At 38.2% G+C, this 27199-nt stretch overlaps 1 protein-coding gene across 2 annotated transcripts; it reads right to left on the bottom strand.

Annotated features, from left to right (window-relative positions):
* Positions 1 to 875: 875 nt before the first annotated feature.
* On the bottom strand, positions 876 to 27065 carry CEP95 (centrosomal protein 95kDa). Of its 2 annotated transcripts, none has more exons than XM_008576902.1 (20): positions 26761 to 27065; positions 25092 to 25220; positions 23467 to 23574; positions 20585 to 20695; positions 17375 to 17480; positions 15827 to 15942; positions 13635 to 13766; positions 12128 to 12321; positions 10454 to 10566; positions 10143 to 10272; positions 9385 to 9535; positions 8290 to 8429; positions 7341 to 7433; positions 6392 to 6521; positions 5404 to 5573; positions 5215 to 5289; positions 3731 to 3883; positions 1877 to 2023; positions 1500 to 1571; positions 876 to 1215 (listed from the first exon to the last, which is right to left on the bottom strand). In XM_008576902.1, exons 1-20 carry the CDS (start codon positions 26777 to 26779, stop codon positions 1039 to 1041), a joined length of 2466 nt encoding a protein of 821 aa, XP_008575124.1. In that variant the 5' UTR covers positions 26780 to 27065; the 3' UTR covers positions 876 to 1038. The 2 variants fall into 2 exon arrangements, with proteins under 2 accessions (XP_008575124.1, XP_008575123.1); XM_008576901.1 differs by having other exon boundaries at positions 17375 to 17483; positions 26761 to 27027.
* Positions 27066 to 27199: the final 134 nt, after the last annotated feature.

Genomic DNA, 27199 nt, shown 5'->3' with positions numbered 1-27199 from the left:
CTTGTCTACATGTTTCTTCTCATCATGCTCCAAAACTGGCCAGTCCACCAGCCTTTTCTCCCAGGAAGCCCCTGCCCGCCTGGTGGCTCGACCTTCTTTCAGCTGCCACTCCAACAGGGCAGCACTTGGGACCGCGGCAGTCAGTCCAGTTCCCTACACTTTTCTCTAGGACAGTCAGCTCTCACCCAGTCGGGCCTTCGGCCTCCTTGGGCCTCATCCATCCTTACTACGCTCATCCCCACGCTACTCTCTACATGCCCTTTGGGAGCCTTTTTCCCAATCCTGTCTTGGCATCCTCTGCTACTCCCTGGCTTTGTTCAGCAAAGTCCCCACGTCCACGCCTGCTCTGACGCTTCCCTCTAGCTCCTGTGCTTCACTGAAGCCCTCCTGTCCATGGAAGACACCACCCCCAAGTGGGTTTTTTCCTCACATTGCCCCACACCAGAGGTGGGGTTGGTGTGCTCCTTCCCACCTGCACCCACTAGTGCCGCTTCGACGCGCATGCGGTCTGGCTTCACACCCTCTGCCTCGCCTCACTGCTATCTTGCATCAACTGATGGAAGCCATGATGCATAAATTCTCTCATCTTTCAGTTACGTTGTGAAAAACATACACATACACTGCTTTGTCTGGGTTCAACCCTAAGGCCCGCCTCTGATGACTAGACCACATTTCTGGCTCTTCTCTGAATTAGAGATTTTTGTGTGTGTTCTCAAGTGCTTTATTTTTACTGTTTTTGTTGATTTAAATAATAGACTTCAGGAACTGGCTGCTCAAATAAGTTTTGCTAATTGCTTTAGCATGAGTACAACGAATGAAGAATGTATACCTTTATTCCCTCTTTTCAGGTTTTTAGGGCATAAAGTCAAAAGCAGTAAGCTTTAAGAAAACAATTTTTATTTAAAAAATTACCTCGTAAAAAGTATTGGAATAAATATAGATGAGACATTTAAAAATGATTTTTCTGGTTTAGACTGTTTACTGGCTCAATTCTAGCTCTGCCCTCACAAAGGCCTTCAGAAACTTCAACCTGTGAGGTCATGGGAAGGGATTTTTCCTGTACTGAAAGGAAGCCAGCTGAAGCCGAGATCTGAAGCGCTCAGCTTCCAGTTCCCGGAAGAAAACGTCGTCGTCATTCTGTGTAATCATGTACTGCAGTTGCTGGATTTCCTTCTCCATCTTAGATCTCAGCTCCCTCTTCACCTTATGTAATGTCTAAAAAAAGAATTCATGTCATCCTGCTATTCACAACATTTATCCAGGCCCTCATTTTTATTCCTTCTCCACCCTCCAGCTCTTCAAACTCCACCAATAATTTTTAAAAACTTAGCAGCAGCTCTTACAGAAACTGAACAGGTAAACTTAAAATCACAGGATAAATGTCTTGGATCATAGACAGGTTTTCTTATCAGTATTCTCTCCATTCCCTTAAAAGGTATAATACAGTTTTTTATTTCCTAAAAATGTAAACAAATTATTTCTATCCTGTTAATTATTACCTGGGCCTGAGATTTCTCTCTGGCTTTGAGTTCTTGGCGTTCTTGTGATATGGCTTCTGCCAGCAATGAAAACTGTTTATAGGGAAGAAAAAAACAAATCTTCTATGTAGTTCAAAAGCAACAATTTTTATACTTAATGTCCATAGGGTTAAAGTCTTCATTTTAGTGGAAATAGGGTAATAGGTATTCTGTACTGTGGTCAAGCCACAGTTTATTTTATCTTAAATTTTAATCTTGAAAATGTGTCAGTCTAACCTGTATAGTATAAAGTTCTGAGTCAACACCTCGACGTTTATTGTCAACAGACTCAGCTGACTTTTGACACAGGTGGCTGGGATTAAGCACATTATAATGTGAGCAAGGGACAGTGAACCCACCTTGTCCTTATAGTAGTTCTCCATTGAGTCCAGTTCATTCTGGTGCTGTCTCTTTTGTTCGTCTCGCTTTTCTTTGGCATAGTGTCTCAGGTCTCGTAATCTTTGCTTCTGAATTTGTAAACCTTCTTCAAACAGTTTCTTAAATATCTGTCAGTTATTTAATCATAAAAATGTAAAGTTATGCTAAACTTTCATTGAGGAATGCAGTCATTTTTCCCAACTAGAAATATATACCGATTGTATTTTACAAAGTTTTTTAAAATAACAGCTTTATTCAGATATTATTCACATATCATAAAATTCACCCTTGTAAAATATAAAAATTCGGTATGTTTTAGTATATGTAGAGTCGTGCAACCATCACCATTAACTTCAGAACATTTCCATCACCCCAGAAAGAAACCCCATACCCATTAGCAGTCACTCCCCATTCTGCCTTCTCCCCAGCCCCTGAAAACCACTCATCTACTTTCTGTCTCAATGGATTTGCCTAATCTGGACATTTCATATAAATGGAATCATATAACATGTGCGGCCTTGTGTATCTGGCTTCTATCAGTCACTTAAAAAATGTTTTTAAGGTTCATCTATATCATAGCATGTATCAGTTCTTCGTTCCTTTTCATTGCCAAATAATATTCTGTATGAGTGTACATTGTTTACCCACTCATCAGCTGATCAACATTTGGGTTGTTTCCCCTTTTTGGCTATTTTAAATAACGCTGCTGCTATGAACATCTGTGTACAGGTTTTTGTGTGGATTCATATCTAGGAGTGAAATGGGGGGGGGTCATATGGTAACTCCATGACCTTTTGGTAACCTTTTGAGGAACTGCCAGATTGTTTTCCAAAGCAGATGCACCATTTTAATAACCCCACCAGCCCTGCATGAGGGTTCCAACCTCACATCCTCATCTACACTTGTCTTTATTTTAGCCATCCTACTGGGTGTGAGTGGTATCTCATTGTGGCTTTGATTTATATTTCCCTAATGACTAATGGTGTTCAGCATCTTTTCATGTATCACAAAGATTCTTTACTGCTTTCAGAAAAGAATCCTCAAGCAGCCATGTATGACAGAGCAAGAACCCCAGAGCAGACACAAATGCTGCTCCTATACATGTGCACGACTGAGGATGAGGAGGTTACCATTTGGGGAGGCCACTGTAAAACAAACTGTTCAAAGGATTTGGATATGCCCACTTGTCTTCCCTCTATTACTATTAGTAAGAATTCTCGATAGAAGTGGTTCTGGCAGCCATGCACTCATTAGCTATTATTACCTCAGCCCAGTTATTTAACCTCTCAAAGCCTTAGTAGTAGCTTACTCTAGAAGTATTTCAGAGTATTTAGTCCAGTTAACTCTAATTACAATAATGTTCTGCTCTAGAGATGATTAATCTTTTGGGGTCCCAAACTAGATACATTTCATTTTAGCTTGACTAAGATGAGATAGCAAATACCTTGTGAAAACAACACACAACACAGCTGTCTTACACTACTCCTGAGTTTATGTGGAGTTCTAAGTCATGTAATCACACTGTAAATTGCTGTCTTTTATAACACGCTCCTAAACCCCTAAAGCAGTTGTACCAGAGAAGTACCTGTGTGTAGGAGGTCAGAAAGAATTAAGACTCCACATTAAGATGGGGGTCCTGGAAACTGAGAATAGACAAGGAATACACAGTGGAGTGAAAAAATGAAGCATAGACAAGTATGAACTCTGGTGGCAAGCATTTTAGGACATTTGGATTTTGGATTCAAATTAGGACAAGATCACAAAGAAGGTGGCCGTGAAAGGTAATAGACAAAATTCACTTTCTTAACAGAGCTGGATAGAAAAGCCATATTTACCATTTCTTCCCGGGTCCTCATTCTCATCATTTTGGCACGCAACTGAACTCTATAATCATCATAATATTTTCTGGCACGAACAGTTTGCTGCCGATTTTCTTTTATCTTTGATTGGGTCAACCTCTGTCTATGAATGCGGTCCTTGAAGTCTTGCTGAGAAAGGGAAAGGTGAAGGGAGAAAGAGATAAGGACAAGTAGAGGCAGACTAGAATGTTCTCACCTGCCATTCTTCTTCATCATGTCTTCAGGCAGTGAGCCAGGTACGAAGGGCCAGTGGCCCACTGCCTGTGCATCGAGTGGGAAAGGCCGTCAGCCCCCACAAAAAGCCCTTTAGCCTTTGGCAGCTTCACCACCTCCATGTGAAGAGCAGCCCTGATGAGCCCCTGCTGCTGCAGACAGCAGCAATGATTTTGAGCACTCCTGGTGGTCTTGGGCATCTCATCTCCCTGTTTCAACCATGGGGTCACTAAGCCGCCCCCAGATGCTAGCTTAAAAGGAGTGGGAAAATGGCACTCTCAGACTTCCAAGCAAAGCTTGAGTTGCCTAGACTATTAGGCTAAAACTAAGGAAATTAGACAATAACTGACAAAGAAGTAAGGATGAAATGAGGTCACGTACATAAAGCCTTCATCTTAGGTGTTCAGATATTTGTGTTTCTCCCCACACCAAAGTACCATATGTTGTCCTTGAGGTGGCTTTTTGGAATTGTTTAGGAGTACAGTTCCCATGGCTTATCTTTACTCCACACTCAACCAAAGGTTTTAAAATCTCTTCCACTGGCAGACTGTCCCTGACCTCTGTCTTCTCCCTTCATTATACTCAGTAGGGGATATTGTCATTCTAAGTGCAATTCCCAGTCCAAGTTATAATGGAGGCTTGTCAACTACCTCAGCTCTCTACTTGGGACCTGCAAAAGACAGGAGAGGGCAAAAAGCACTAAGTTACAACTACCTGGCAGTTAGAAGGGGCTGTGGAGGCACAGAGACAGAATTGGATTAAAATCTCAGCTTTGCCCCTTGCTTATAATGGTGAGCTGCAGGGTAATTACTTACATCTCAGAGCCTCAGCTTTTTCATTTCATAGAAAACATCTTCTTTAACACCTTGCTATAAAATCTAAATGAAATTGTGTATACAAAGTACCCAGCGCTTCCCCCCCTCATCAATTTTTAAAAATTTATTTATTGAAACATAACTGAAACACTGTGGAGTACTGCGTTGAATATCCATACCTGTGTGCAATATGTGATGCTCAAATCAGGATAATTAGTATATTTAACATTACACAATGTAATCATTTTTTGTGGCCCTTTACCAATTTCTTGCTAACTCTCTCCCCACTCCTCAATTTTGGTTAAAGCCTTAGACCTTCCACAGGAAGTGTTAGAGGTAAAAGTCTGTGGGACCATTGCCCAGCTGCTACAAATAAAAAAAATGAATATAACATAAATTCAAAATTATAATACCAACTTGTTCTTGACATACCAGTCTCTGGTTATGTTCATATTCTTTCTTGACAAGGGCAGTAAGGAGGTCGTGCCTTCTTAGGGCTTCTTCTATCTTTAAGGGGGACACAAAGGCAAGTAGGTTAAATATGCCGTTCACTGGTTCTCAAAAATAAGCTCCTCCCTTTCTGGTTTATATTTCTATGCTTAAAACTGACAGTTAACTTACTTCATCCTGGAGTTTCTTCTTTGACCGATCTTCTCTGTATGCATCTTTTTTGAGCTGTTCAACCTGTGCAATTTGCTGTTTCCACATTTTGCTTAGTGTTGGGCCAGAAACAGAGAGAAATGGAAACTGCTCCAGCATATGGGGCAGGAGACTGTGTTTGTTAACTTGCACTGCAAGGTAAATAAGATGCTCTTAATCTGAGAGACTTGCCAGCAAGAACTCTCATCCCGCCTTCCTGGTAGATCGGAGCTTACCTAAGTAATGTGGTTCTGATCTTGAAAAGAACAATTCTAAATGTACATACTATTTTTGCATTCCTTCTCTTATTGGAGTAAGCCCACTACTAGTAAAGAAGAACATAAGCTCAATTGTTCTGACTCATGATGTGCTGGTCCTAGAAGTCCATCCCAACTGCTCAGAAGCCTCAGCACCTGTGGGTGGATGCTCTGTGTGTGTTAAAACTGAACACTCAGCCCTCCTGGGAGGCCTGTGCTTAGAAAAAAAAGTTCTCTGCCTAATGGGAGGTAGTTGGAAGGCCAGCAGTCTTTGGGGTGTAGCTGGAAGCCTGGCACTTCACATGACCTTGTCTCCTTGTATAAGACTCTAACATTCACTGGCAACACCTGTCAACACACAGAAGCTGAACAAGTTGTCTGTTTGCCTTGAAACATCCCTTTCGTTCTACCAACTTCCCAGAAACAAACAAAAAAAAGCAATGAGAGTGAGGGAACACAGAGTGAGGCTAAAGCTGGAGCAGTAGGTTAGTAGCCCTGCATTCCTTTAGTGCCAATATATAGGCCTCCCGAAGGTGCTTCCTTATTTAAGAGTTTTAGCTCTTTACAGAAAACCAACCATATGGCAGTGATAAAAGGAAGAACTCTCTGCAGCTAACTGCTGGATGTCAGTTTTCAGTGCTGTGTCCTTGGAATGTGGTACACACTTTCAAAGGCTGCCAGTTTTCCATAAAGTATAATTTTGTGGTTCTTACTTGGAACTGCTTTATTTGGCTTTGGAAAGCCACCTCTTGGACTATGAGTTGTGGTTTTTCTAGAGTAAATCTTCCAGGGCTGTCTACGTTTTGGAGTTCCTTTATAAACAGCGTTTCTGTATATTTTTTCCTTAGAAGCAGATATAAAACAAAATAGAAATGAGAGAGCTCTAACAACTCTTTCATACATCATCTTAAATATTACATATTGACAAAAATAGCTAACTAATCCCCAGCCAAACCTCTTCAAGTTTCCAAAGTCTGGTTAGTATTATCAAAGCAAAAGGCATTATTTGGCCTCTGGCATCCCTTTGAATTTAAAAAAGCACTGAATCTTTTTCAAGTTTCAGTCACCATTGTCCCACACCCTAAATACAACCACTATTAATGTTTTGATGGACTGTTTCTTTATCAACTTTTTCCATGTAGATTAAAAAAAATTCTCAACAAACTACACAGTATGCTTAGTTGTAACCATATTGTACTTTATATCTTTGGTTCATCAACATTTTAGCATAAGCGTTTTCCCCATGCTTTCACTTAGTTTCTGTAACCATCATTTTTAAAGGCAAGGAAAATGTATGCTTTAGGTTTCTTAGAACCAGGTATAGAGCAACTGGGATTTTCTGTCTTCTCTTAATCCCTTTTAACTTTGTCACCCTAGATTATTTTTTAAACCCCTGGTGAACTGCTAAGCAATAGAAACCCTTAAAAACTGATGGAAGTTTTAGGCAGGAAGAAAAAAATGCTAGTTTACTTTGGTACCATGTCTTGCCATATTTTAGCAACTTGATGAGAAAATTCTACATCATGAAAATGAAATCCTGCCTTTTCCTAATGAGCTAATGATTAAGGCCCTCTTGGTCCTTTTTTCTTTTAAAAAGGTCAACTCTGTACTTTCCCCTGATCTGATTAAATGGCATTTATTACATTGGAGACTTTTACCCACTGTTTCCTCCTCCTCGTCATTTATCCCTAGAGGTCCAATATTCTCTTGAACTTTATTTCTTCTTAGTTCCCTTTCAAATGCTTCAGTTAGTGCCTAGAGAGAAAAACGTCATATGATATTATAGTTACTAAAAACATATAGAAGTGAAAATGAAGGAAAAAAATTCACCTACAATCTTGCCACCCCTGAAATATCAAGTTCACTTGCTTTTTTTTTTTTTTTTTAATTTCTTTCAGGCTCTGTATCATAAATACACATTATTTTAATAGATATGTAATTGGGACATAAAGTGAAATTTGACAGCGCATTTTTCTTATTCTCACAGTTTTTATAATTATTTTGATATTCCCCTGAGTAGAAGTTACCTGCTGAGTTACATACTGAATGTAACTGTTGTAAAACATCTAAATTAGTTTCAGTTTTTCACCATGATAAATCCTTCTACATTATAAAACCACTATAAAACCTACTATAGCAAACAACTTGTGTTCTAAATTCACACATTTCAAAACCCCTGTTCCACAGCAGAACATCTTCCTTGGTAATCATACTGGTCTTGTTGAATCCCAACGACCTCCTCTCATTCCTGTGTTGGGCACTTTCTCATCCTTGCTGTAACTCAAGTGACCTATCACATTTAATCCACCTCAAATTCCCTTCATCTCTGAAGCTTTCTCTGAAAACACCAACCCACACTGATCTCCTCTTTCTTACTCCACTGAACACTAAGCTACATGTGGACCAGGTTATTTTCTTGAGAGTTTCATGAGTGTAATTTTATGCTCCCCAAGGGGGACGTAAACTATGTCACATAATCTCTCCCATCTACTCGACTCAAGAATATTAAATACATTTTAAGCCTTTAATCAATAACGTGTTCATTGTAGCATTTGGCTGAGGGAGATGGCACTGCCTGCTATTCAATGGCAGACAAAAGACGGGGAAGTACCTTTGCTTGGAATTGGCGGATATCTGTTTCTTTTGGCCTGTGCTGCCATTTTCTCTCCATGTGAGGCTGTTTGTGTTTGTTGACTGGAGATGGAGAGAGAGAATGGGATCTGTAGAGTGACTTTCTATGCATGGAAAGTCCTGCAACACAGAAAAGACATGTACCATTAGTTCCTGAGAGCCAGAAACATCAAGCTGTAAACCAAATAGTTGGTTCTGAAATCCAAACAGAGTGATGAGTGAATGTGCTAAGTGTACTTTTGCCTACAATTAATTTGTGATTTGTATGCTTAGTCGCACCAAGTAAACAGACAAATGCACATAAATAGGTACTGTCTCAAAGAAGTACTTAGGTTCTATATTCAATTCAACTTTGAATTGAATTCCACATGTGGAATGCCTCCAGCGCACAAAGGCCTATGGAAAGTGCTCTTGGTGGTGGAGGGAGAAAGGGCAGAGGGCAAAGGTAAATCATCTGAGCAGTGTGTGTGTTATCCTTTTCCCATCTAGGTCTGAGGAGGTGGGATGTAAGTATATATACATATTTTATAAATACATATTTTATAAATAACTTATAAAACAGCATGCTTGTAAGCAAAAGTTAAAGTAGTTAAGTATCGTCTAAGCAATCCTGATTCTTCCACACTTAGAAATCTAGCCCTCCAAATTCCACACTGCCTAAGAGATCTAACAAATCACTTCTCTCCACAAATCTTTTTATGTGCCATTGGTTATAGATGTGCTTGGGTGTGTGCTAGTTGTGAAGAGGGGGACTTCATGCCTTTCAGGAAAAGCAATTAGTTCAATATAGCTATAAAGCCAAGGTAGTTTGATAAATTTTCCCAGAGAATTCAAATTCCCCTCAACTTTTCTTTTTTTCTTTTCATGCTGTTAATTCAAATATTTCAAATTCATTTTAAATTCTAAGAAGAGGACTGGCAGTTAGCTCAGTTGGTTACAGCATGGTGTTTGTTATAACACCAAAGTCAAAGATTCGGATCCCCAGATCGGCTGGCTACCAAAAAAAAAAAAAAAAACCCAGAAGAACAGATGGAACTGCCAAAGTAGTTTACATGGGTGTCTCTGGGATAAGTACCTGGCCTTGGCTTCTTTGGCCCACACTCCACGATGCTGTCACTGTGTTGAGATAATGTCTCTGCATTTCCATTCTCTGCCTCTTCATTTCCAATATCTTCTTTATGGTCAGTCTTTTCTTTAATTCGATCACCTAGGGCACTTTTTAACATCTATTGAGAAAAATATTTTCAACATCTTTCACTGATTTCAGCAGAATATAAATTGGTAGGAGCAGATAGATAGAACCCTTAAAAAGTTTCCTGTGATAGTCACTAATAACAAGTTTTCAGATGTTTATGCATTTTAGTTTCTAAAGGGTATATATTGGTGCTATGGACTATCTAGTTTCAATAAATTTTTAGAGAAAGTCACATAGGGATTTAATACCAAAAACTATAATATTGTTTTGTGTGCAAATCAATGATCCGTCAAATTTTATACCAAATCTGTCTTTAGTAACAAAGGAAAAACTGCACAGACATATCTAAAAATAAATGGCTTAATGTAGTCATTTACATTAAATGATTCAGTTTTCATCAGAATTCAATAAAACTTGAATAAATCTGTACCAAATCTAGTTATATCATGAAAGGCTAAAAGATCATTGTTCATGTCCTATCTGCTTGACTTATGGAACATTTTCACCTTAACTAAGACACAACTCATTTTCCAACACCTAAGCTTAGTTTTCACCTTCAATTGGGAGATCACTTAAGTGCTCACTAACCTATGGCAATCTCAACATAGATGAAGAAAAAAAATCAAAACAAGACTTGCCCGATCTAGTTCAGAGAGCCGCTGAGAGAGTTTCTCTGATACTGCATGTAATTCTTGTTCTGTTAACCTCTTTCTTGGCTTCTGGGAGAAAGCTGAATCCCAGGACGAGGCTGCAGCTCTATTTTCACTTCTGAAATAAAAGTGACCTTGTGACATTGAAGTAGCCAGGTACACAGAGTTCAAAATAACTGTAATACATGCTTTAACAAATCTTACACTGGTCTTCACAGCTAAATTTGGAAAGCATCCCCCTTACTTTTCAAACCCCTTTGCAAACAGATTGTAAATACTGAAGGCTGCAGTAATGTCACCTTTTTCCTTTGGGAAGCTTCCTTGTCCTAGGGTCTTGGACCTGAGCTGAACACATTTCTTGTTTGCTCTCTTTAGGCAACTTGGAAGTTAAGAAAACTCTATCATCTGGTTCCTATGAAAAACAGGAAAAAAAAAGTTGATTTTAAAAAGCTATAAAGAAGACACATAAGAACTTTTTGGGGGGTCAGGAAGGAAGGACCTGTGGTACAAAGCTAGGTCCCTTCAATCTCCATGTTTGTCTTTAAATGCACTTGTCAAATACCCCACTGACACCCAATGCCAAAGGACTGGAGCAATGTCCATGAACTTGTGCTCCGAGAACAAATGTGGCTCATGGTGCCATTTAAATATAAAGGCATGTGAGGGACTATCAAACGCGAAATTTCAGGGGTTATGGCTACACCTAGACAATGAAAAAAATGATCAAATCACAAGTGGAAAGTATTTAAGTCGCTATTTTTTGTATTAAGGAGTCAACAGAGACTGTCCAAAACTGAAACAATTAAAACAAAGACAAAAACTCCCAAAATATGAATATAAACTCTTAATGTTTTCAATAATTTTTTTTTTAACCTTAGATGGAATCTTTTAGAAAATACTTCTTGTGGTGAAGAAACATTTATTTGATGTTTAATGATATCTTCAACTTCACTCCAGTATCTTTTTTTCTATTAAAGTAAAATTTAATTCTTCTTAGTAAATAGCAACTATAATATAATCACATTTTAAAAACTTTTTAAATAAGTGTAAATAAAATCCAACTCTGAATTATCTCAAAATGAACACTTTCATTTAACTGCCACCAAGTCAAGAATTAGAATGTTACCAACAAATAACAAGCCCTCCCATTACCCCTCTTATGCCTCTCCCAAAGGTAACCATTATCCTATGACCCCACACTTTTATCTCTCTTTTTACCTATCTACTTTCCTATCTGAATAGATGCACAGAATGTTTAGATGGTCACCTAATGCTAATGATGCTTATTACCATCTTTGTACTCTTTCTCATTGTTTAAATTTTTTAATAATGAGAATGTATCATTGTTTATAAATTCACCCTTGCACATACCTTCCTGTTCTTTCTAGGAGGATAGGGACAGGATGACTATAAAAAGGGATTTTTTTTTTTTTCTCAAAGAAGAGTAGAGGCAAATAGGCCAAGATACTAACAGTGGTTCATGCTGGATAACAGGAATATGGATGAATAATTTTGTTTTTTACACATTCTGATATTTTTTAAATTTTTAGTCATTTAATTAAGGACACACAACATGGGTTCTGAAGCCAGAATGCTTAAGTTCAAATCCTGACTCTACAATTGCTGTGAAACCTCAGACAAGATACTTAACCTCTCTACATCAGCTTCCCCATAGAAAATAAATATAGTACCCACTCTGGAGTTGTTCTGAGGAGTAAATTATTCAATACCTGTAAAGTACCCAGAACTGTGCCTGGCACAAAATAAAGATTCAATATATGTTGGCTCTTATTCCCTTTTTATACATTCATCTTGCCCCATCTTCCTAGAACAAAAACATGCAGGTGTATACAGAGGTAAATTTTAAGAAGTACAATGCTTTGATTAATGCAATATACTTGACTACTATTCTAGTAGAGACCTCTTTAAAAATATGGGCTTCTATCCAATGGAAAGCAAGCTTTTGCACTTACCACAGAAAATGCTGTGTGTTCGCCAGTAGAAGTCACAGCAGGACAGCGATGACTTGTACGCAAGTATTCTTTTCCTATGGGGCAGGGTGCTCGAGGCTCTGAAGGGTGGTAGGGTGGATGTAAAGGAATAGCTGCTCGGATAGGCTCCCCTAGCTTCCTTGCGCTTGGGATCATACTCGCAGAAGGGGTTTCCACTAGTGAGACAAATAAAGTAGACATTATGACAAAATTCTAAGAAGTAAATCATTTTATATACACACATGCCTATATAAACACGTTCACACACATTAATTAGAAATATGTTTTAGTTAGAGCATGGTGCTGATAACATCAACGTCCAGGGTTCAATCCATGTACTGGCCAGCCACAAAAAAAAAGATAGAAATATTTTTTAAACTTGATTAAAATAAAGCACAGAAAATAAAAATTATACCAGAAACCCATCCTCAGCAAACAAGTAGGGATCTGTTTAAATCAGAATGAATGTAATTTTAATGTTATTATCATAAAAATGTTCCCTAGAAGTTATTTAAAAATAGTAATAAAAAATTAGAAGCAACCGAAATGGCTTGAAGAGTGGCTATGTAAGTTATGGTTCATCCACATATTAGAAAACTAGCCATTAACAATGATTTTATGTAATATTACCCTATGGAAATTCCAAAGATAACAAGAGAACAATAATATTTTTCAAGTTACTATAGTTTGTCATTCACTAATAATTTGAAGATGACCAACTGGCACACGAATGTTTAAGAGACTCGTACTGTCCTTAAAAAAACGCAGAAAAAAAAGAAACAACAAATTAAGCCCAAAGAATGTAGAAGAAATAGTACAGAAAAGAACAAAAATGAAATAGAAACATATGAAATATTTCCATAAAATAGATATCAGGCAAATAATAGAGAAATGAAAATACCAAAAGTTGGTTCTTTGAAAAACAAAAAAGGTAATAAAATGTATTAACCCTTAGCAAGACTAATTAATTTAAAAGAGAAAACATGGAGGGCCGGCCCAGTGGCGCACTGGATAGTGCGCCGCTTAGGAGGCGCGGCGGTGCTGCCGCCCGAGGGTTCGGATCCCACATACAGACCGGCTCCCGCTCACTGGCTGAGCGAGGCGTGGGAGCAACACCGAGGTTTGCAATCCCGTTGCCGGTCCCTGGTCCGGTACGGGGGCAACACTGAGGGTTGCGATCCATTGCCGGACACGGAACAAAAAGACAAAAAAAAAAAAAAACAAAAAACAAAAACAAAAGTCTTTGAGAGAGGATTTTGATAATAAAATAGTGCATGCAAAAATATGTAACTAAAGACCACCTTGAGAAGAAATCAGAGCTCATAATTAATAGCAAACATTAACAAATAAGATCATGTAAAGCCAAACAGAATTTTATAAAGTTTAGAGCAACAAAAGTAAAAAGGCTAATAGGAACAGCAATTATCCCAGGAACTATGTTCCCCAACTAAGCAGTGGTCTAAAGAACTAATAACCCATCACAACTCACTGTCTTCAACAAAGGATGTCCTATGGTTGGACAAAAAACTAGATGAGGGAGGGTTCAACACATCTTCACGTGGTTTAGAGCTTGGTGAGGCTGAGGCTTTTTTAGACTTCATTTCATTAGGACTTTGGGCACCTAGGAAAGAACATATTAAAGGTAAACTTTTAAACTATCAAAATAGTTTGCTAAATATTATACTAAAAGCCAGGAGTTTCATAATCAGGGAATAAAAATTTCAGGAATAACACGTTGAAAGAACTATGTTGGTATAATTGCTTAAAATATCAATTATTTTTAATAACTATCAGATAGCAAGATACAGTTCTGTAGCCCAAAATCATTTACACAACTTAAAAGCAAAGTTTTATATAATGTTTCATTATTTTGCTTTAGAAAAAATAGGTGCTGGAGTTGTAGAAATGCTGACTACCATGTGGGCCTCTCTCTCTCTTGGCAGCTGGCTGGCATGGGGGAGGACATATCTCTAGGTATGAAGAGATATGACTTACGGGTCTTTGCTAGTATCACAATCAAAGATCTACAGTCCAGAAACTGAAATCTAAATTACAAGCCCATGAACGTGTATCACAGTTATCAGATGTTTTAACTATAAATATAAAAGGAAGATGCCATAAGCCCTTTTATCACATCAAACCCAAACACCTTTGCCAGGCCTCTCTCTCAACCTTTTCTCTTTTGTGTTAATTGTATTGCTCTTAAGCACAATTCCTCTCTCTACCTATTCTTTGAAAACAAGTAATTCGTTTTTTAGTCACACCTTTTTACATGGTACTTGACATCACAGAACCCATTTCTAAAATCACCATCCCCTCCATCTCCTGTAAATCCACCTGATACTCTTCCTTCAAGAAACATTCTTATATTACCTACACTTGACTCTAATCATTCTATTACTTTGCCTATTCCAATGGCAAGCATATGTCTTTGGTCTTCTGTCTGACTTTCCAGACTTAGGTTCTTTGAACATAATTCCTTGGAACACACTGTCTATTTCTGGGAATCAGACTATTAATTCTAAAAGGGACTTCAGAGATAGTTTAGTCAGATTCTCTAATTTCACACTTGAAGAAACGGGGGCTCAGAAAAGGTAAGAGCCTTGTCCAAAGTCGCACAGCTAGCAGCAGAGTCTGCATCAGAAGACCACTTGATTGCCAATTTAATGTACCCAATTCCACTCTGGCATTCTTTCCCTTCCGTTTAAAATATATTTCCAGTGGCCTGGTGCTTTGCTAAACTTTGGAACACTAAGATGAAAAAGAATAATTTTACTATATATTTTACTTAGTTAAACAGTGTCTGATGATGTAGCTACTGTCTCTGAAATTCACAATGTACATAACAGACAAACTCTAAGTTACCATGCAATGTGTGAATGGTGTTAAACAGAGAGAGAAGGCCACACTGTAGAGCCTCAGAGCCTGAGGCAGGTGGGGGAGGCTGGGCACTGCAGGGCGAGTTTGCCAGGAATGGAAAGGAAGAAGGTTGCTGGTTAGCTCAGCTGGTTAGAGTGTGATGCTGATAACGCCATGGCCCAAGGTTTGATCCCTGTACTGGCCAGTCACCAAAAAAAAAAAAAAGGAAGGAAGAGCATCCCAACAGAGGGAATGGGAACAGTATGTTGCCAAAGAAGAGCATGGCAACAAGGCAGGCAGGACAGGAGTAGGATGGCTGGAGTAGGGCAAGGTAGGAGGCTCATAACTGGGGCCTGAAGGATACTCGGTCTACTGTGAATCAGCAGTAGACTGTGTGCGGCCTGAAGCCTGGGAGAAAAATGGCCACTGAACGTAGGAACTTGTTAGTTGAGATGATGAAAAAAGTGATACGACCAGTTCAGTAAACTACAATTAAACAAAATTCTGAAAGTGTGACTAGACTCTAAAGCTGCATGTAGAATTCTATTCCCAGGGTGTCAGGTCCCACAAATCACATGACAGACTTGCATCCACTTATTTGCCTTGGACTTATCTGCCTATGTGCCTGTGACTCCCACTTGACAGTCGTTTCAGATAATCGTTCATATTTAGTGGGTAATGGTGATATTCTGGAATTTCTATTCTGATGTCCAGTTAGAGCTCTTCTTATTCTTCTCAATTTTAAACACTCCTAAGGATAATTATTTATATTTTATAGTCGCATACTGAATAACAACAACCGATATTCAACTACTCACTCACCATTACTTCTTAGAGAAAAGGTGTGTGCTGTGTCTCCAAGTCTAATTATTTCACTGGTGTATTCTCCTTCATCTTCATCCCAAGAGGCACCCAAGATGTCAGATGACAAGGAGGACCTGAAAGAGATGCCCCCTCACTCAGGGCCTGGCCTGACCACAGAGGGCCCTTCCTGTGAAGGCTTTAAGCAGACAGCCTGCAGGTGTTCAGACTGCTCATTGCTGGGTGCAGAAAAAGGGAAAGACTCTCCCTTTTGCTGTATATCACTTCTTGTTGCTTATCTGATTTGTTCTGACTGATATATAGATGGTGGGAATAGCTGTGTATGAAATGTCAAGGATTAAATGTATAGAAGAACACACACAGAATAGCAAACACTGGTGATTCTAGGGGTAGGAGTGGAGGGTAGTCTGGGAAAGGCATTGTGTACTAAATATCCTTGAATTATTTCACTTTTGCACTTTTTCTACTGTTTTTTAAAAATCTAATAATGAAAAATAAAGTCAAGAATTTCACCTTACAATGGTCTCCTTTGAGGCACATTTTTCATAACGTACTTTCTATAGCCAAAAAACAAGGCATTGACTGTGCTTTTCAAACCATGACAAAAACCATCAAAAAAAAAAAAAATTGAAAATTGGATATTTGAAAAAAAGTAACAGCATCACGTTCAACCTCTAGACAACAAGAAGTGCAGTCAAAGCTGTAACGACAATACCTGTTGTCTATGAAAGAAGCATGAATTTTAAAACTCTGATATTGGTCAATTATATTGATTCATGAGGGTGCAGGAAGCCAGCACTTTTATACTGCTAGTGGATGTGTCAAAATATTCACAGCCTTTTTGAAAAACAATTTGGAAACTTTTATTAATAGCCTTAAAACATTGATAACTCCTCTTTTACTCTGAATCTATCCTAAAGATATTGGGGGAGAGAGGGGAGGAATAAACGAAGGTATGTATCCCCTTTTTTTTAATAATTAATAAAAAAAAAAAAAAAAACAAAAAACCCAAGGCTTCACATTAGAGGAATGGTTTAGTAACTCATATGAATGGTATGTTATACAGTGATTAAAAACTATTATAAAGAGTTTAACAACTTGGGAAAAGACTACATGTTAAATTTTTAAAATGTAGGAAACAAAATTATATAGATAATATAACTAAATCCAAAAAGAAAACACACAGTAAAAAGGATAAAAATATAACAAAAACTTAACAGCAGTTATTTATTTCTGAATGGCAGATTTCATGTTCTTTTTTCTTTTTAAAAATTTCTTTGTAATTTACAAGTTTTCTGCAAGGAAGATGAATTACTTTTGATGATCAAGGGAAAAATGAAAAAATGAGTAGGGAGTTGACACTGAGAATTAAGTATTTACATAGCTCAAGGTTCTTAAAACTCTCAAAAAGGTTTAAAATGAGTAGTTAGTAAAATTTTCATATCAGCTTTTTTGGGTGCCATTCTGGTATATTGTGTGCCATTTTAATTATTAGTAGAAGGAAAAGCATAACTTATTTTGATTAAATTCACAGACATTGAGTGTTACCTCTCAAAAGAAACTCTTTTCCATGATGACTTAGATTCTTTAGTACTTTCTGGCTCTTCCAAAGGTTCTCCTCGACAGGATTCTTTAAAACACTGTTCAGTTTCACCTGCTTAGAACAGATTAAAAATGATTAATACCAAAGAAACAGCCCAGGTTAATAATACTCTTTCTATACAAGAGGCAGGGAGAGGTAAGGACAGTTAGACACCCGAACTTGTCCTGGTAAACTGGGCTCTTGTCAAAGTGAAATTAGAGAGAACTAAATCATCACCTGTAATGAGCGTGTATTACTTGAGTAACAAAGAAACAAGAACACTGCTTTAACAGCAAAGCCTACAGTTGTATTAGCAATGTTTTATTTTTTAAGCTAGGTAATAGGTTCATTTATTATTCTTTATACCTCTCCATCTGTAAGGGCTGTCTGAGGCGATCAATCATGATGACAGCAAAACATGATTGTGTCACCTACTTCAAGCTCCAAGACAATGATGCCTTAGGCTAAGAGTCAGACCACATCAAGGCTTAAATAATATTTTCCTTAAGACCTCAACCTTTTTCCACCCCAGTATACTTAAGGAATACACACTTTCACGAGCTGAAGAAACTCACTAAGGTAGTGATTTCAGGAGATAGGTGGCTGAAATCTCCTATGATTCAGATTTACCTTTCTGCCCATTTCTAGAGATTCGCTGTTCAAACATCCACTTGCATTTTTTTTTTCTATTTCTCTATTCACCAAGCAACATTTTAATAACATTAGTTAACATTTACTGTGCATTTCCTCTAAGCTAGACTCTGTGCTGAACTAGTTACTTACTTAATTTTCACAACAACCATGAAAGAATTTCACATGAGAAAAACAGCCTTGGAGAGCTTCAGTAATACAGTAAGGGGCAGAACTTAACAATGAACCCATGGTCTGCCTTCAAATCCCTCATTCTTCAGTGGTAAATGATAATGCTAGCTCAGGTCCCAGGCAGAAACTGCCCTGCACACCTGACATGACCAGTGACAGCAAAGACTTATTTCCCACTATTGTTAACTGGCATTTTGAAGAATCTGATCAGCTCTAGGTAATACTCCCAAATAAGTATATTTTGGAACCGCACAGATGAGAACCAGAGCTTGGAAAAGGTTGTCCGACTAAGGTTTGTCATATAGAGGCCTATCTGCATAGCTGTCTCCTAGTTCCACCACTAAGCTCACCACACACTACCAACTGCCTCTGGGAATGTCCCTCAGCCTTTCACTACCACCAGATTCACATAAAAGTATCTCTCAGTTCTGTCCTCCTCTCGCCATCCCACCGTCCTATCATTGGCCAGGCACCATCATCCTTCCCCTCCCTGCAATCACCTGCTGAACTACAAAAACTGCTTCTGTCTTTACAACATTTCAAATTGTCTGTATCTTTATTTAGAGGTAGTTTCCTCTTAACCTTGCTGCTAAGAAAACTAAAAAGCCACAGGACATCCAAACACCTGCTGGTAGTCTTGAATTAGGTGAGTTCCACATGTTATTCACTTTCAATATGCTCCCCTAATTCCCCTTTCATGTTTTTGTTGTACTTATGGCTTTCTTCCTGACTTGAGTACAGGTTTCTTTGAAAACAATAAACATGACATGCAGCTTTGAATCCTCCCAGAGTACCAAGACTGGCATTTAACACATATTAAATACTCAAATATTTTTGAGATAAAATAAATTTCCAGTGTAGTGTACTTTCCAATCTTCACTTCCAGCTTTTAAATCTTTGTAGCAGCATTAAAGTTATGAAGCTATGAGGGTACTTTGCAAAGTTCATGGAAAGATTCACATCATCTCTCAATTCTATTTTTCCATGAACTTTTTGAAGTACACTTGTACCTCTAACTGAAGACTTTAATTTCAAATGTTATAATCACAGCATAGGTCTCACCATCAACAATGTGAGAATGGCCCATCCAAATTTTTTGTCATAATTTGTATTAGAATTTATGTTAATTGCTGTTGCTACTGAACTATTTTGGAGTAAATCTGCAATGTAAGAACACGTCATATATTATTCCATCTATGACCAATAGCATTATTTACTTAATCTTAAATTGAGACACATGCACACACACACACACACACACACACACACACACACACATACATATACATATATATATATTTTTTTGCAATGACAAATAACAATGTAATAAAGACCTTTATTTATTTATTTATTTTTTGTGACATGCACACACACACACACACACACACACACACACACACACATACATATACATATATATATTTTTTTTTGCAATGACAAATAACAATGTAATAAAGACCTTTATTTATTTATTTATTTTTTGTGTGTGACCGGTAAGGGGATCGCAACCCTTGGCTTGGTGTCACCCGCACCATGCTCAGCCAGTGAGCACACCGGCCATCCCTATATAGAATCCGAACCCATGGCTGGAGCGCTGCTGTGCTCCCAGCGCTGCACTCTCCCAAGTGAGCCATGGGGTCAGCCCGTAATAAAGACCTTTAAGCACCTACCTTTCTTCTATTATTTCCTTAGGATGAATTCCTAGAAATGGGATTTACTGAACCAAAGATTATAAATAGCTCTTACCCCCATACCAGCCAGCTGACAAAAATAAAAATAAAAATAGATCTTACACACCTCTGATTGAGTCTAAATAACCATTTTGTATAACAATATGGCAACATTGATCTTTATAATTATAATTGAAAAACAAAATTTCACACAATAAATTGTTACAATTTGGAGAACTGGGTTACTCAAAGAGTAAAATAAAAAATATTCAGGCTAACACAACATAAGTGTAGACTGAAGACAGAAATGTACCAATATTTCTGGCTGGTGCCTCAGTAACATCCAAATCTGTAATATAAATGAAAGTCCTTATGTCGAAATTTTGGAGTAAGGAGTTTCATAAAATAATAGGAAAATAAATAATTTAGCCAGAAATTTAGCTTTCAATAGAAATAGATTAGCTTTAAAGAAATTTAGAAGCAACGTCCAAGTTAACAAAAGACATGATGACAGTCTAGGATAGAGTTTCCAACCACTTGGAACAGTTAAGAACTAGAAATTTATCAGGTATACTGTATTAGTAGTGATTTTGCTCGCTATGAAAAAAACAGGCAAAAAGATAAAAGGCAAAAAGGACATAACACAGAATGTAGACCAAACCAAATTTTCATTATGAAACTTACTTTTCTCATGAGATGTTTCACTGATGTGTTCTGTAAGATACTCCAGCAACCCATCAAATATTTCTAGGAGATTCTTAATAGATTCTTTATCTCCTTTCACTATATTTTCTCCTAAATACAGAATACAGAGCTATTAAAAAATTCAACCAAGAAATCTGAAAGCCTCATAACCTTGAAATGGATATAACACTGAAAATGCTGTTCAAGAATACAGGGATTATAAATCAACCCAGGAGAAAAAATAATACTATAAATATTAAAAACATCTATTTCATGCTGCCTGATTATATCTGAACAAAATAAAGGAGGTACCCTTGAACATTGTGTTTAATAATTCACTGGCATATTCCTTCCTTTTTTCAAGAAGCAAAATAATTGGACTTAAGAAAATATCCTCTAGTAAGATTTACACTGAAATATAAAGCAGCTAAGTAGAACTTTATTATGCTGACAAAAAAAATGGCAAGAGAGAACTCTTTCAGATTGTGGGATCCTACTTCTAGATGGTGGTTTGTTCAAAAGATAGTAACAGCAGAATATCAAAACAAAACAAAAACAAAAAACTTGTTGGGATACTTTCATCAGAAATTCCTGAGTTTTCCCACCACATTTGTTAACTTCTATTCACTTTGTGTAGATCATACCATTTTTCTGATTGAAACTCCATCCCTGGTTCCCTTTCTAAAATCTAAGCCCTGCATATAAAACCCTTTTTAATCTCACCTCATTCTCAACCTCACTGGCCTCATTTTCCACCACATCCACTTTATACTGAGAAGCTAATCTTTAAACAGTCCTTAGCATGGTACCTGGCCCATAATAGATTTTTAATAAATGTTAAATAAAAATGTTGAATAGAAATAGGTTGGCAAAAGCATGGAAACGCGACATGTTTAATGTAACCTAAAATGGACTCCAATCAACATCAGGTATAAATGGAACTTAACTCTTGCAACACTCTGGTGGTGCTTTGAGAGACCATACCTGGCACACTCATGAGTTCAAACCAGTGTGGGAGAGGCAGAGCAGAAATATGATATTTGGGAGAATCTAGCCATTCCTAACTTCAGCTCTGATGCAAAACAAATCTAAACTAGAAATGTGATGTCTTACACTACTAATAATAAAGATAGACAGTGTCTGACAGTTTCGGGTTTTTTGTTTTTGGTTTTTTTTTCTGTTTAAAACAACTAACCAGAAATCTTCCTTTTCAGCCCTGTGTTTTTCTGGCTTCATATACACAGGTATAACCCCAAGGGTATACTCAAGACTTCTCAGTTTCCAGGATGCAGAGCATACTCTGCCAACCTAGCAACAAAGATTGCCAGCCACAATGCAGTGCTTCTTGGTGTAGGAAAAACTGCTTTAAACAGAACACAAGGTGTAAAAAGCTGCTTTGCAGTTTACTGGAGGAGGTAAGCAGTTATGAAATTTTTCATGGGGTAGGTGTGATTTGTTGGGTGCAGCTCTGCATTGAAAAGTTCTACAAACATATGTATGTTTATAACCTTGCTGCAGTATATTTAAAAAGCCCAAATACCAGAAATTGCCCTACTCAGAGAAAAAGCGATTCAAAATTTAAAAAGAATAGGAAACTCGGGGATTATCCCTCAAAATGAATTATCTCCAAACTGATCTACCACATTTATTCACCTAGAACTGCACTCAAAAAGTTAAGAGAGTATTTTCACTTTGTAAGAATTTTTTTTGTCAATATCAAATTAAGAGATGTAAATAAGGACCTATTCTGATTAACATTTATCTCCTTTAACTACTTTCAAAGAATAAATGAACAGTACAAACCTTCTTTCTGTGACTGATGTACAGTTTTAAGTCCCTAACATTCCCTCTGTTCATTAGTTTGAAATAATTTACTAGAATATCCCTTATCTGAAATGCTTGGGACCAGAAGTGTTTCAGATTTTAGATTTTTTTCAGATTTTGGAATATCTGCAAAATATATACCAGTTGAGCATCTCTAATCTGAAAATCTGAAATTTGAAATGCTCCAATGAGCATTTCCTTTGAGCATCATGTCGGCACTCAAAAAGTTTTGGATTTTGGAGCATTTTCGATTTCAGATTAGGGATGCCCAACCTGTATCTACAAATACTGGTATTTATAAATATATCTGGTATATTTAGTTTTAGAATACAGCAAATTACACTTTATTTTGGAAAAAGCTTCAAAAAACAGTTTACATTAAAAAAATGTTTTAAATAGATAATATGGTTCAAAATTCAAAAAGTGTGAAAAGGTGTATAGTGAAAATTCTTGTCCCCTTGTCCTGCAGGGGAAATTCCCCTTGTTGGAAGCAATCAGTATTACAAGTTTCTTGTATATTCTTCTAGACAGACCTTCCAATTGAGATCAACTGCATATATATTTTCCCTACCTTTGTTTTTACAAACAGTAGCATACTCTGCACATTCTCATTTTAACTGCACTACATTTTCCTCACACAACAGATATTGGAGACTGTTCCCTTGCTATGGAACACTGTATACAAAGACGATCCTCAATCATCTTTTACAGCTGCAGAGTAGTTCACTGTATGGAGCTATCATAATTTATTTAACCAGTTCCTATTAATGGACATTTAGGTGTTCCTAATTTCTACCTACTACAAACAAGCTTTAAAATTACCAGCTAGGATACTTACATTTCAGACTGAGATCCATCACAAACTGTATGTTTGACTCTCATGAAGAGCTCTCATGTATGGTTGCCTTACTTACATCAGCTGATTGTCTTGGCTCAGCTTTACAGTTTGCTCTATTCCATAAGCTCACTCATTTAGTGACTGAACAACGTCTAAGATTCTATCCAACAAATCATTTTACTAAGATGCGTACTTATCTGATGGTTAAGTATGTACCAACCTGTTATATGAGACAAGCTGACCTGCAGGTAATCCAAGGCCAGTGAATCAATCACTGCTTGTACATTGTGTGCATCATCCTCTTGACTCCTTGGAATAACTATGAGGTCTGTGGGAAAAAAGTCAAGTAATTTTGCATCTATGAGGGTCCAAGTTTTTGTCCGTCTCTGACCAGGTTTCTGAGCAAGCTCAACTGCTAAAAGGGTAAGCTCCACCCAAACAGAACACGCTACAGAGTAAAGTTAATAGAGCCTAATTCTATGCAGTAGAATATATGTTGAATATTTATTGGTCAATCTTATTTTTCAATATTGAATGCTTACTGAATGTTTATTACACCTAACATATATAAGAATATGCTCTACAAACACCACATAAAGAAAGATAAAGTGTTCCAAAATTCTAGGAGATGCTAATAGGCTAATAAGAGAGGCAAGGCATGAGATGAGACTTTTAACCATAACTGTGGCTGCTTTTCACGAGGGGAAAAAAACAGGTGTTCCAGGAGGGTTCTTATATGTCCGGTTAAAACAGCCTATCGGGAATTATTGTTATAAAAGTCTGAAAGGTCAGTACAGACCAGAGTATGGAAATATTTTAATATCAAGTATGTACTTTTCTACTCTGGTATTGAGGAAGATGAACCCTAGGGAGGGTTGAGACTAGCATCAAAGATACCAGCAGAGGGGCCGGCCCGGTGGCACACTGCTACAGTGCGCTGCTTGGGAAGCGCGGCAGCGCTCCCGCTGAGGGTTCGGATCCCACATACGGACCGGCCGCTCACTGGCTGAGCGAGGTGCGGGGGCAACACCGAGGGTTGCGATCCCGTTGCCGGTCCCGGTCCGGTACGGGCGCGACACTGAGGGTTGCGATCCGTTGCCGGTCACGAAAAAAGACAAAAAAAAAAAAAAGATACCAGCAGAGGCCATCCCATTATTCCAGGAAGTGACTCATGCTAACAATGGGAAAAGAAGAAAGACTATACAGATCTTACAGTACTTAGTGGTTATAAACTATATAAAGAAATGGAAGCAGTAGAGGAATCTATGGATAAGGACTCTGAGATATTTAACCAGAGATACAGCAAAATGGTGTGGCACCTCTGAAAAAAACAAGCAAGTCAGAACTTACAAGATGACAGGACATATGAATTAACTGTCTTCTTGGTAAATTAGGTTTTTAAAGTAAAAATATCAACTCCTGTCTAAAACAGATTAAATAAAAGGACTCAACAAATTTCCAAGTTCTACTCAATTTTAGAACCTTTGAAGGTACATTTATAGAAAGGATGTGATTGTCACAAGACATTAGGCATGATTAAATTAAACTATGATAATCAAGAACTGTAAAACTGATATGTAACGGCTATTATGAGAGTACTTCAAAAAGTTCATGGTAAGATAGAATTTGAAGATAATATGAACCTTTCCACGAACTTTCTGAAGTACCTCGTATCATAGGTGTGTCCCATAAGGTATTTATTAAGATAATGCATACAACATTTAGATAAAAATAAGATATAAACAAAAACAAAACATAAAATTTTATAAATACCAAAGGATCTAACTTAAGGTACTAGAAACTTCTGGCCTAAGATAAATTACTCCTACTTTTTAGTACCCTTACCTGGTACCTTTTCTCCCAAAATGGATTGATAAAGAGCAATGAAAACATTAGCATCACAGTCTTCAAGTTCGTGTATCCTCAGGTGTATTTGACATTTAAAAAGAAGGTTATTGGCAATGGTTACCCACTCTGTTGGGACAGAAGGGGGAAAGATCAGTCTTTTAAATATTTGGCACTAGAAAAAGTCATACACATATTTAAAAAAAAAAAAAACCCCTACAAAAACAGATATTGAACTCTATAGAAGATAAATTTGATTGTTATAGAATTTCAGACATCCTCCTAGGCCTGATGTATGAAAGTACTTCAAAAAATTCATGGAAAGAGTCGTATTATCTTTCAATTATATTTTTCCACGAATTTTTTGAAGTACCCGCATATTTAATTTCTTGGGATGATTTTCAGAGTGCTGTAATTTCAATGTATAGTAGAAAAATTATAATGCAAAACCAATTTTTACTGTTGCAACCTAAAATCAAGTTATTTACCAGTAGTTTTTATTTTACAAGCCTTACATAGGTGTTTTTAGTTAAAACATATTTACAAGTAAGTGGGAATATTATGTCATAAACAAGACACTTTGTTAATAACAATTTGAAACTAATTAATGAATGTTGCTTCAAATTCCCAATAGTACCGGTCATGTTTTCATCCAATTATCTTCTGCAAGTCAGGATTTCTCTGGTGCCCAAATAGAATAATTTAGGCTGTTAAGAACTGAAATAATGACAACACCAACACTAACGCATTTGTTAGTTTTTCTCTTTTATTATATTTGATGTATATGAAAGAAAACATAGGAAGTACATAAAAACATTCCTAAGCTCAGAACCACCATATTAGCAACATTGTTGAAGTTTCCTGTGTACCGTCTCCTCCCCTGCTCTCCCCCAGATATTGCTGCGATTAACAAAGTTTAAGGGTTTCTCGATCAAAGATAATTTAGAAAGCTTGAAAACACTCGTTTCCTGAAATGTCTGGCGATTTAAGGGAAAGCACTTTTATTCAGTATCAGATACATCTCCTGTATATCCTGGACACATACGAGTATGTTCTGGAAACAAACGAGTGTGCGTCTGTGTATCTTCAATGCACACTATCCCACTCTCCCCATGCCCATTTCTCTCCCAGCGGACCAAACCATGACAACTGGTTTGTACGCTGTCCTGGAGAAAGGATGAAAGCGTCCTAAACGACCAAATCAATTCACTTTCAAAAGCGGTGCTAGACAAAACCGGTAACTCTAGAGGCTACCTCTACTCTGCGGCAGCAGCATTGACAGATCTTACAAGAATTCTGTTCCTCAAGAGATCAGGACAAACGTGGGTACGGCCTCGCTCTCCACAATGCACAGGCGGAGAACACGCTGACAGTGGCTAGATGTCCCAGACAATACAAGTCTGAGGAAGCTCCTTCCGACTGCTCTTTTTGCAACCAGGATGCGGGTGTCCTACCCACCCAGCCACAGGGCCCCTCTCTCTCCCCCACCCCCTATCGCTGCTCGACGGCTTCGAAGCAAAGAGAAAGTGAAGATGAGATCCCCTATCCAGAGAACCCACGACTGCGACAAGGTGTCTGACAGTCAAGAGCCCCGCCGGCAGCCCAGACCCAGTCGAGGCCGGCCCGAAGCCTTAGTCCACACACACCAGGGCGCCAGGCCGAGACTCACCAGCCTCTGAGCCGGCCATGTCGCGGAGGCAGATCGCCGCCGTATCCCGCGTCCAGTGCGCGGCGACGGTGTCCTGGAAGGGCCGCACCGCGCAGACACGCCGCTGGGAGGCGGGAGTACGAACCAAAGCCTGGAGAAGGAGGGATGAAAGGAGGGGACGTTAAAACGACTTCTCGCCGCTGATTGGTCATCAGAGGAGCACTTCCTTTCACAGCACGCGCCTAGGCGGCGGTTTGAGGACATTAGAAACCATTCTCCGCGGACAACAACCCCGTAAAGAATTCCCAGGTCGGTGGGTGGGACAGCGCAGGTCACGAGCAGCGCAGGCCGTGTTCCCGAACTAGAACTGTACTTCCGGCGAACTCTTTCATGAGTGTTCCTCCGCCGACGTCTACTGGAGAAGTAGTTCGGCCCCCTCGGCGGGCGGCGGGGAGCAGTC

Source organism: Galeopterus variegatus, unplaced genomic scaffold (assembly GCF_000696425.1).
Source record: "Galeopterus variegatus unplaced genomic scaffold, G_variegatus-3.0.2 Scaffold1424, whole genome shotgun sequence".
NCBI lineage: Eukaryota > Metazoa > Chordata > Mammalia > Dermoptera > Cynocephalidae > Galeopterus > Galeopterus variegatus.
This window is presented reverse-complemented; position numbering and strand designations above follow the sequence as displayed.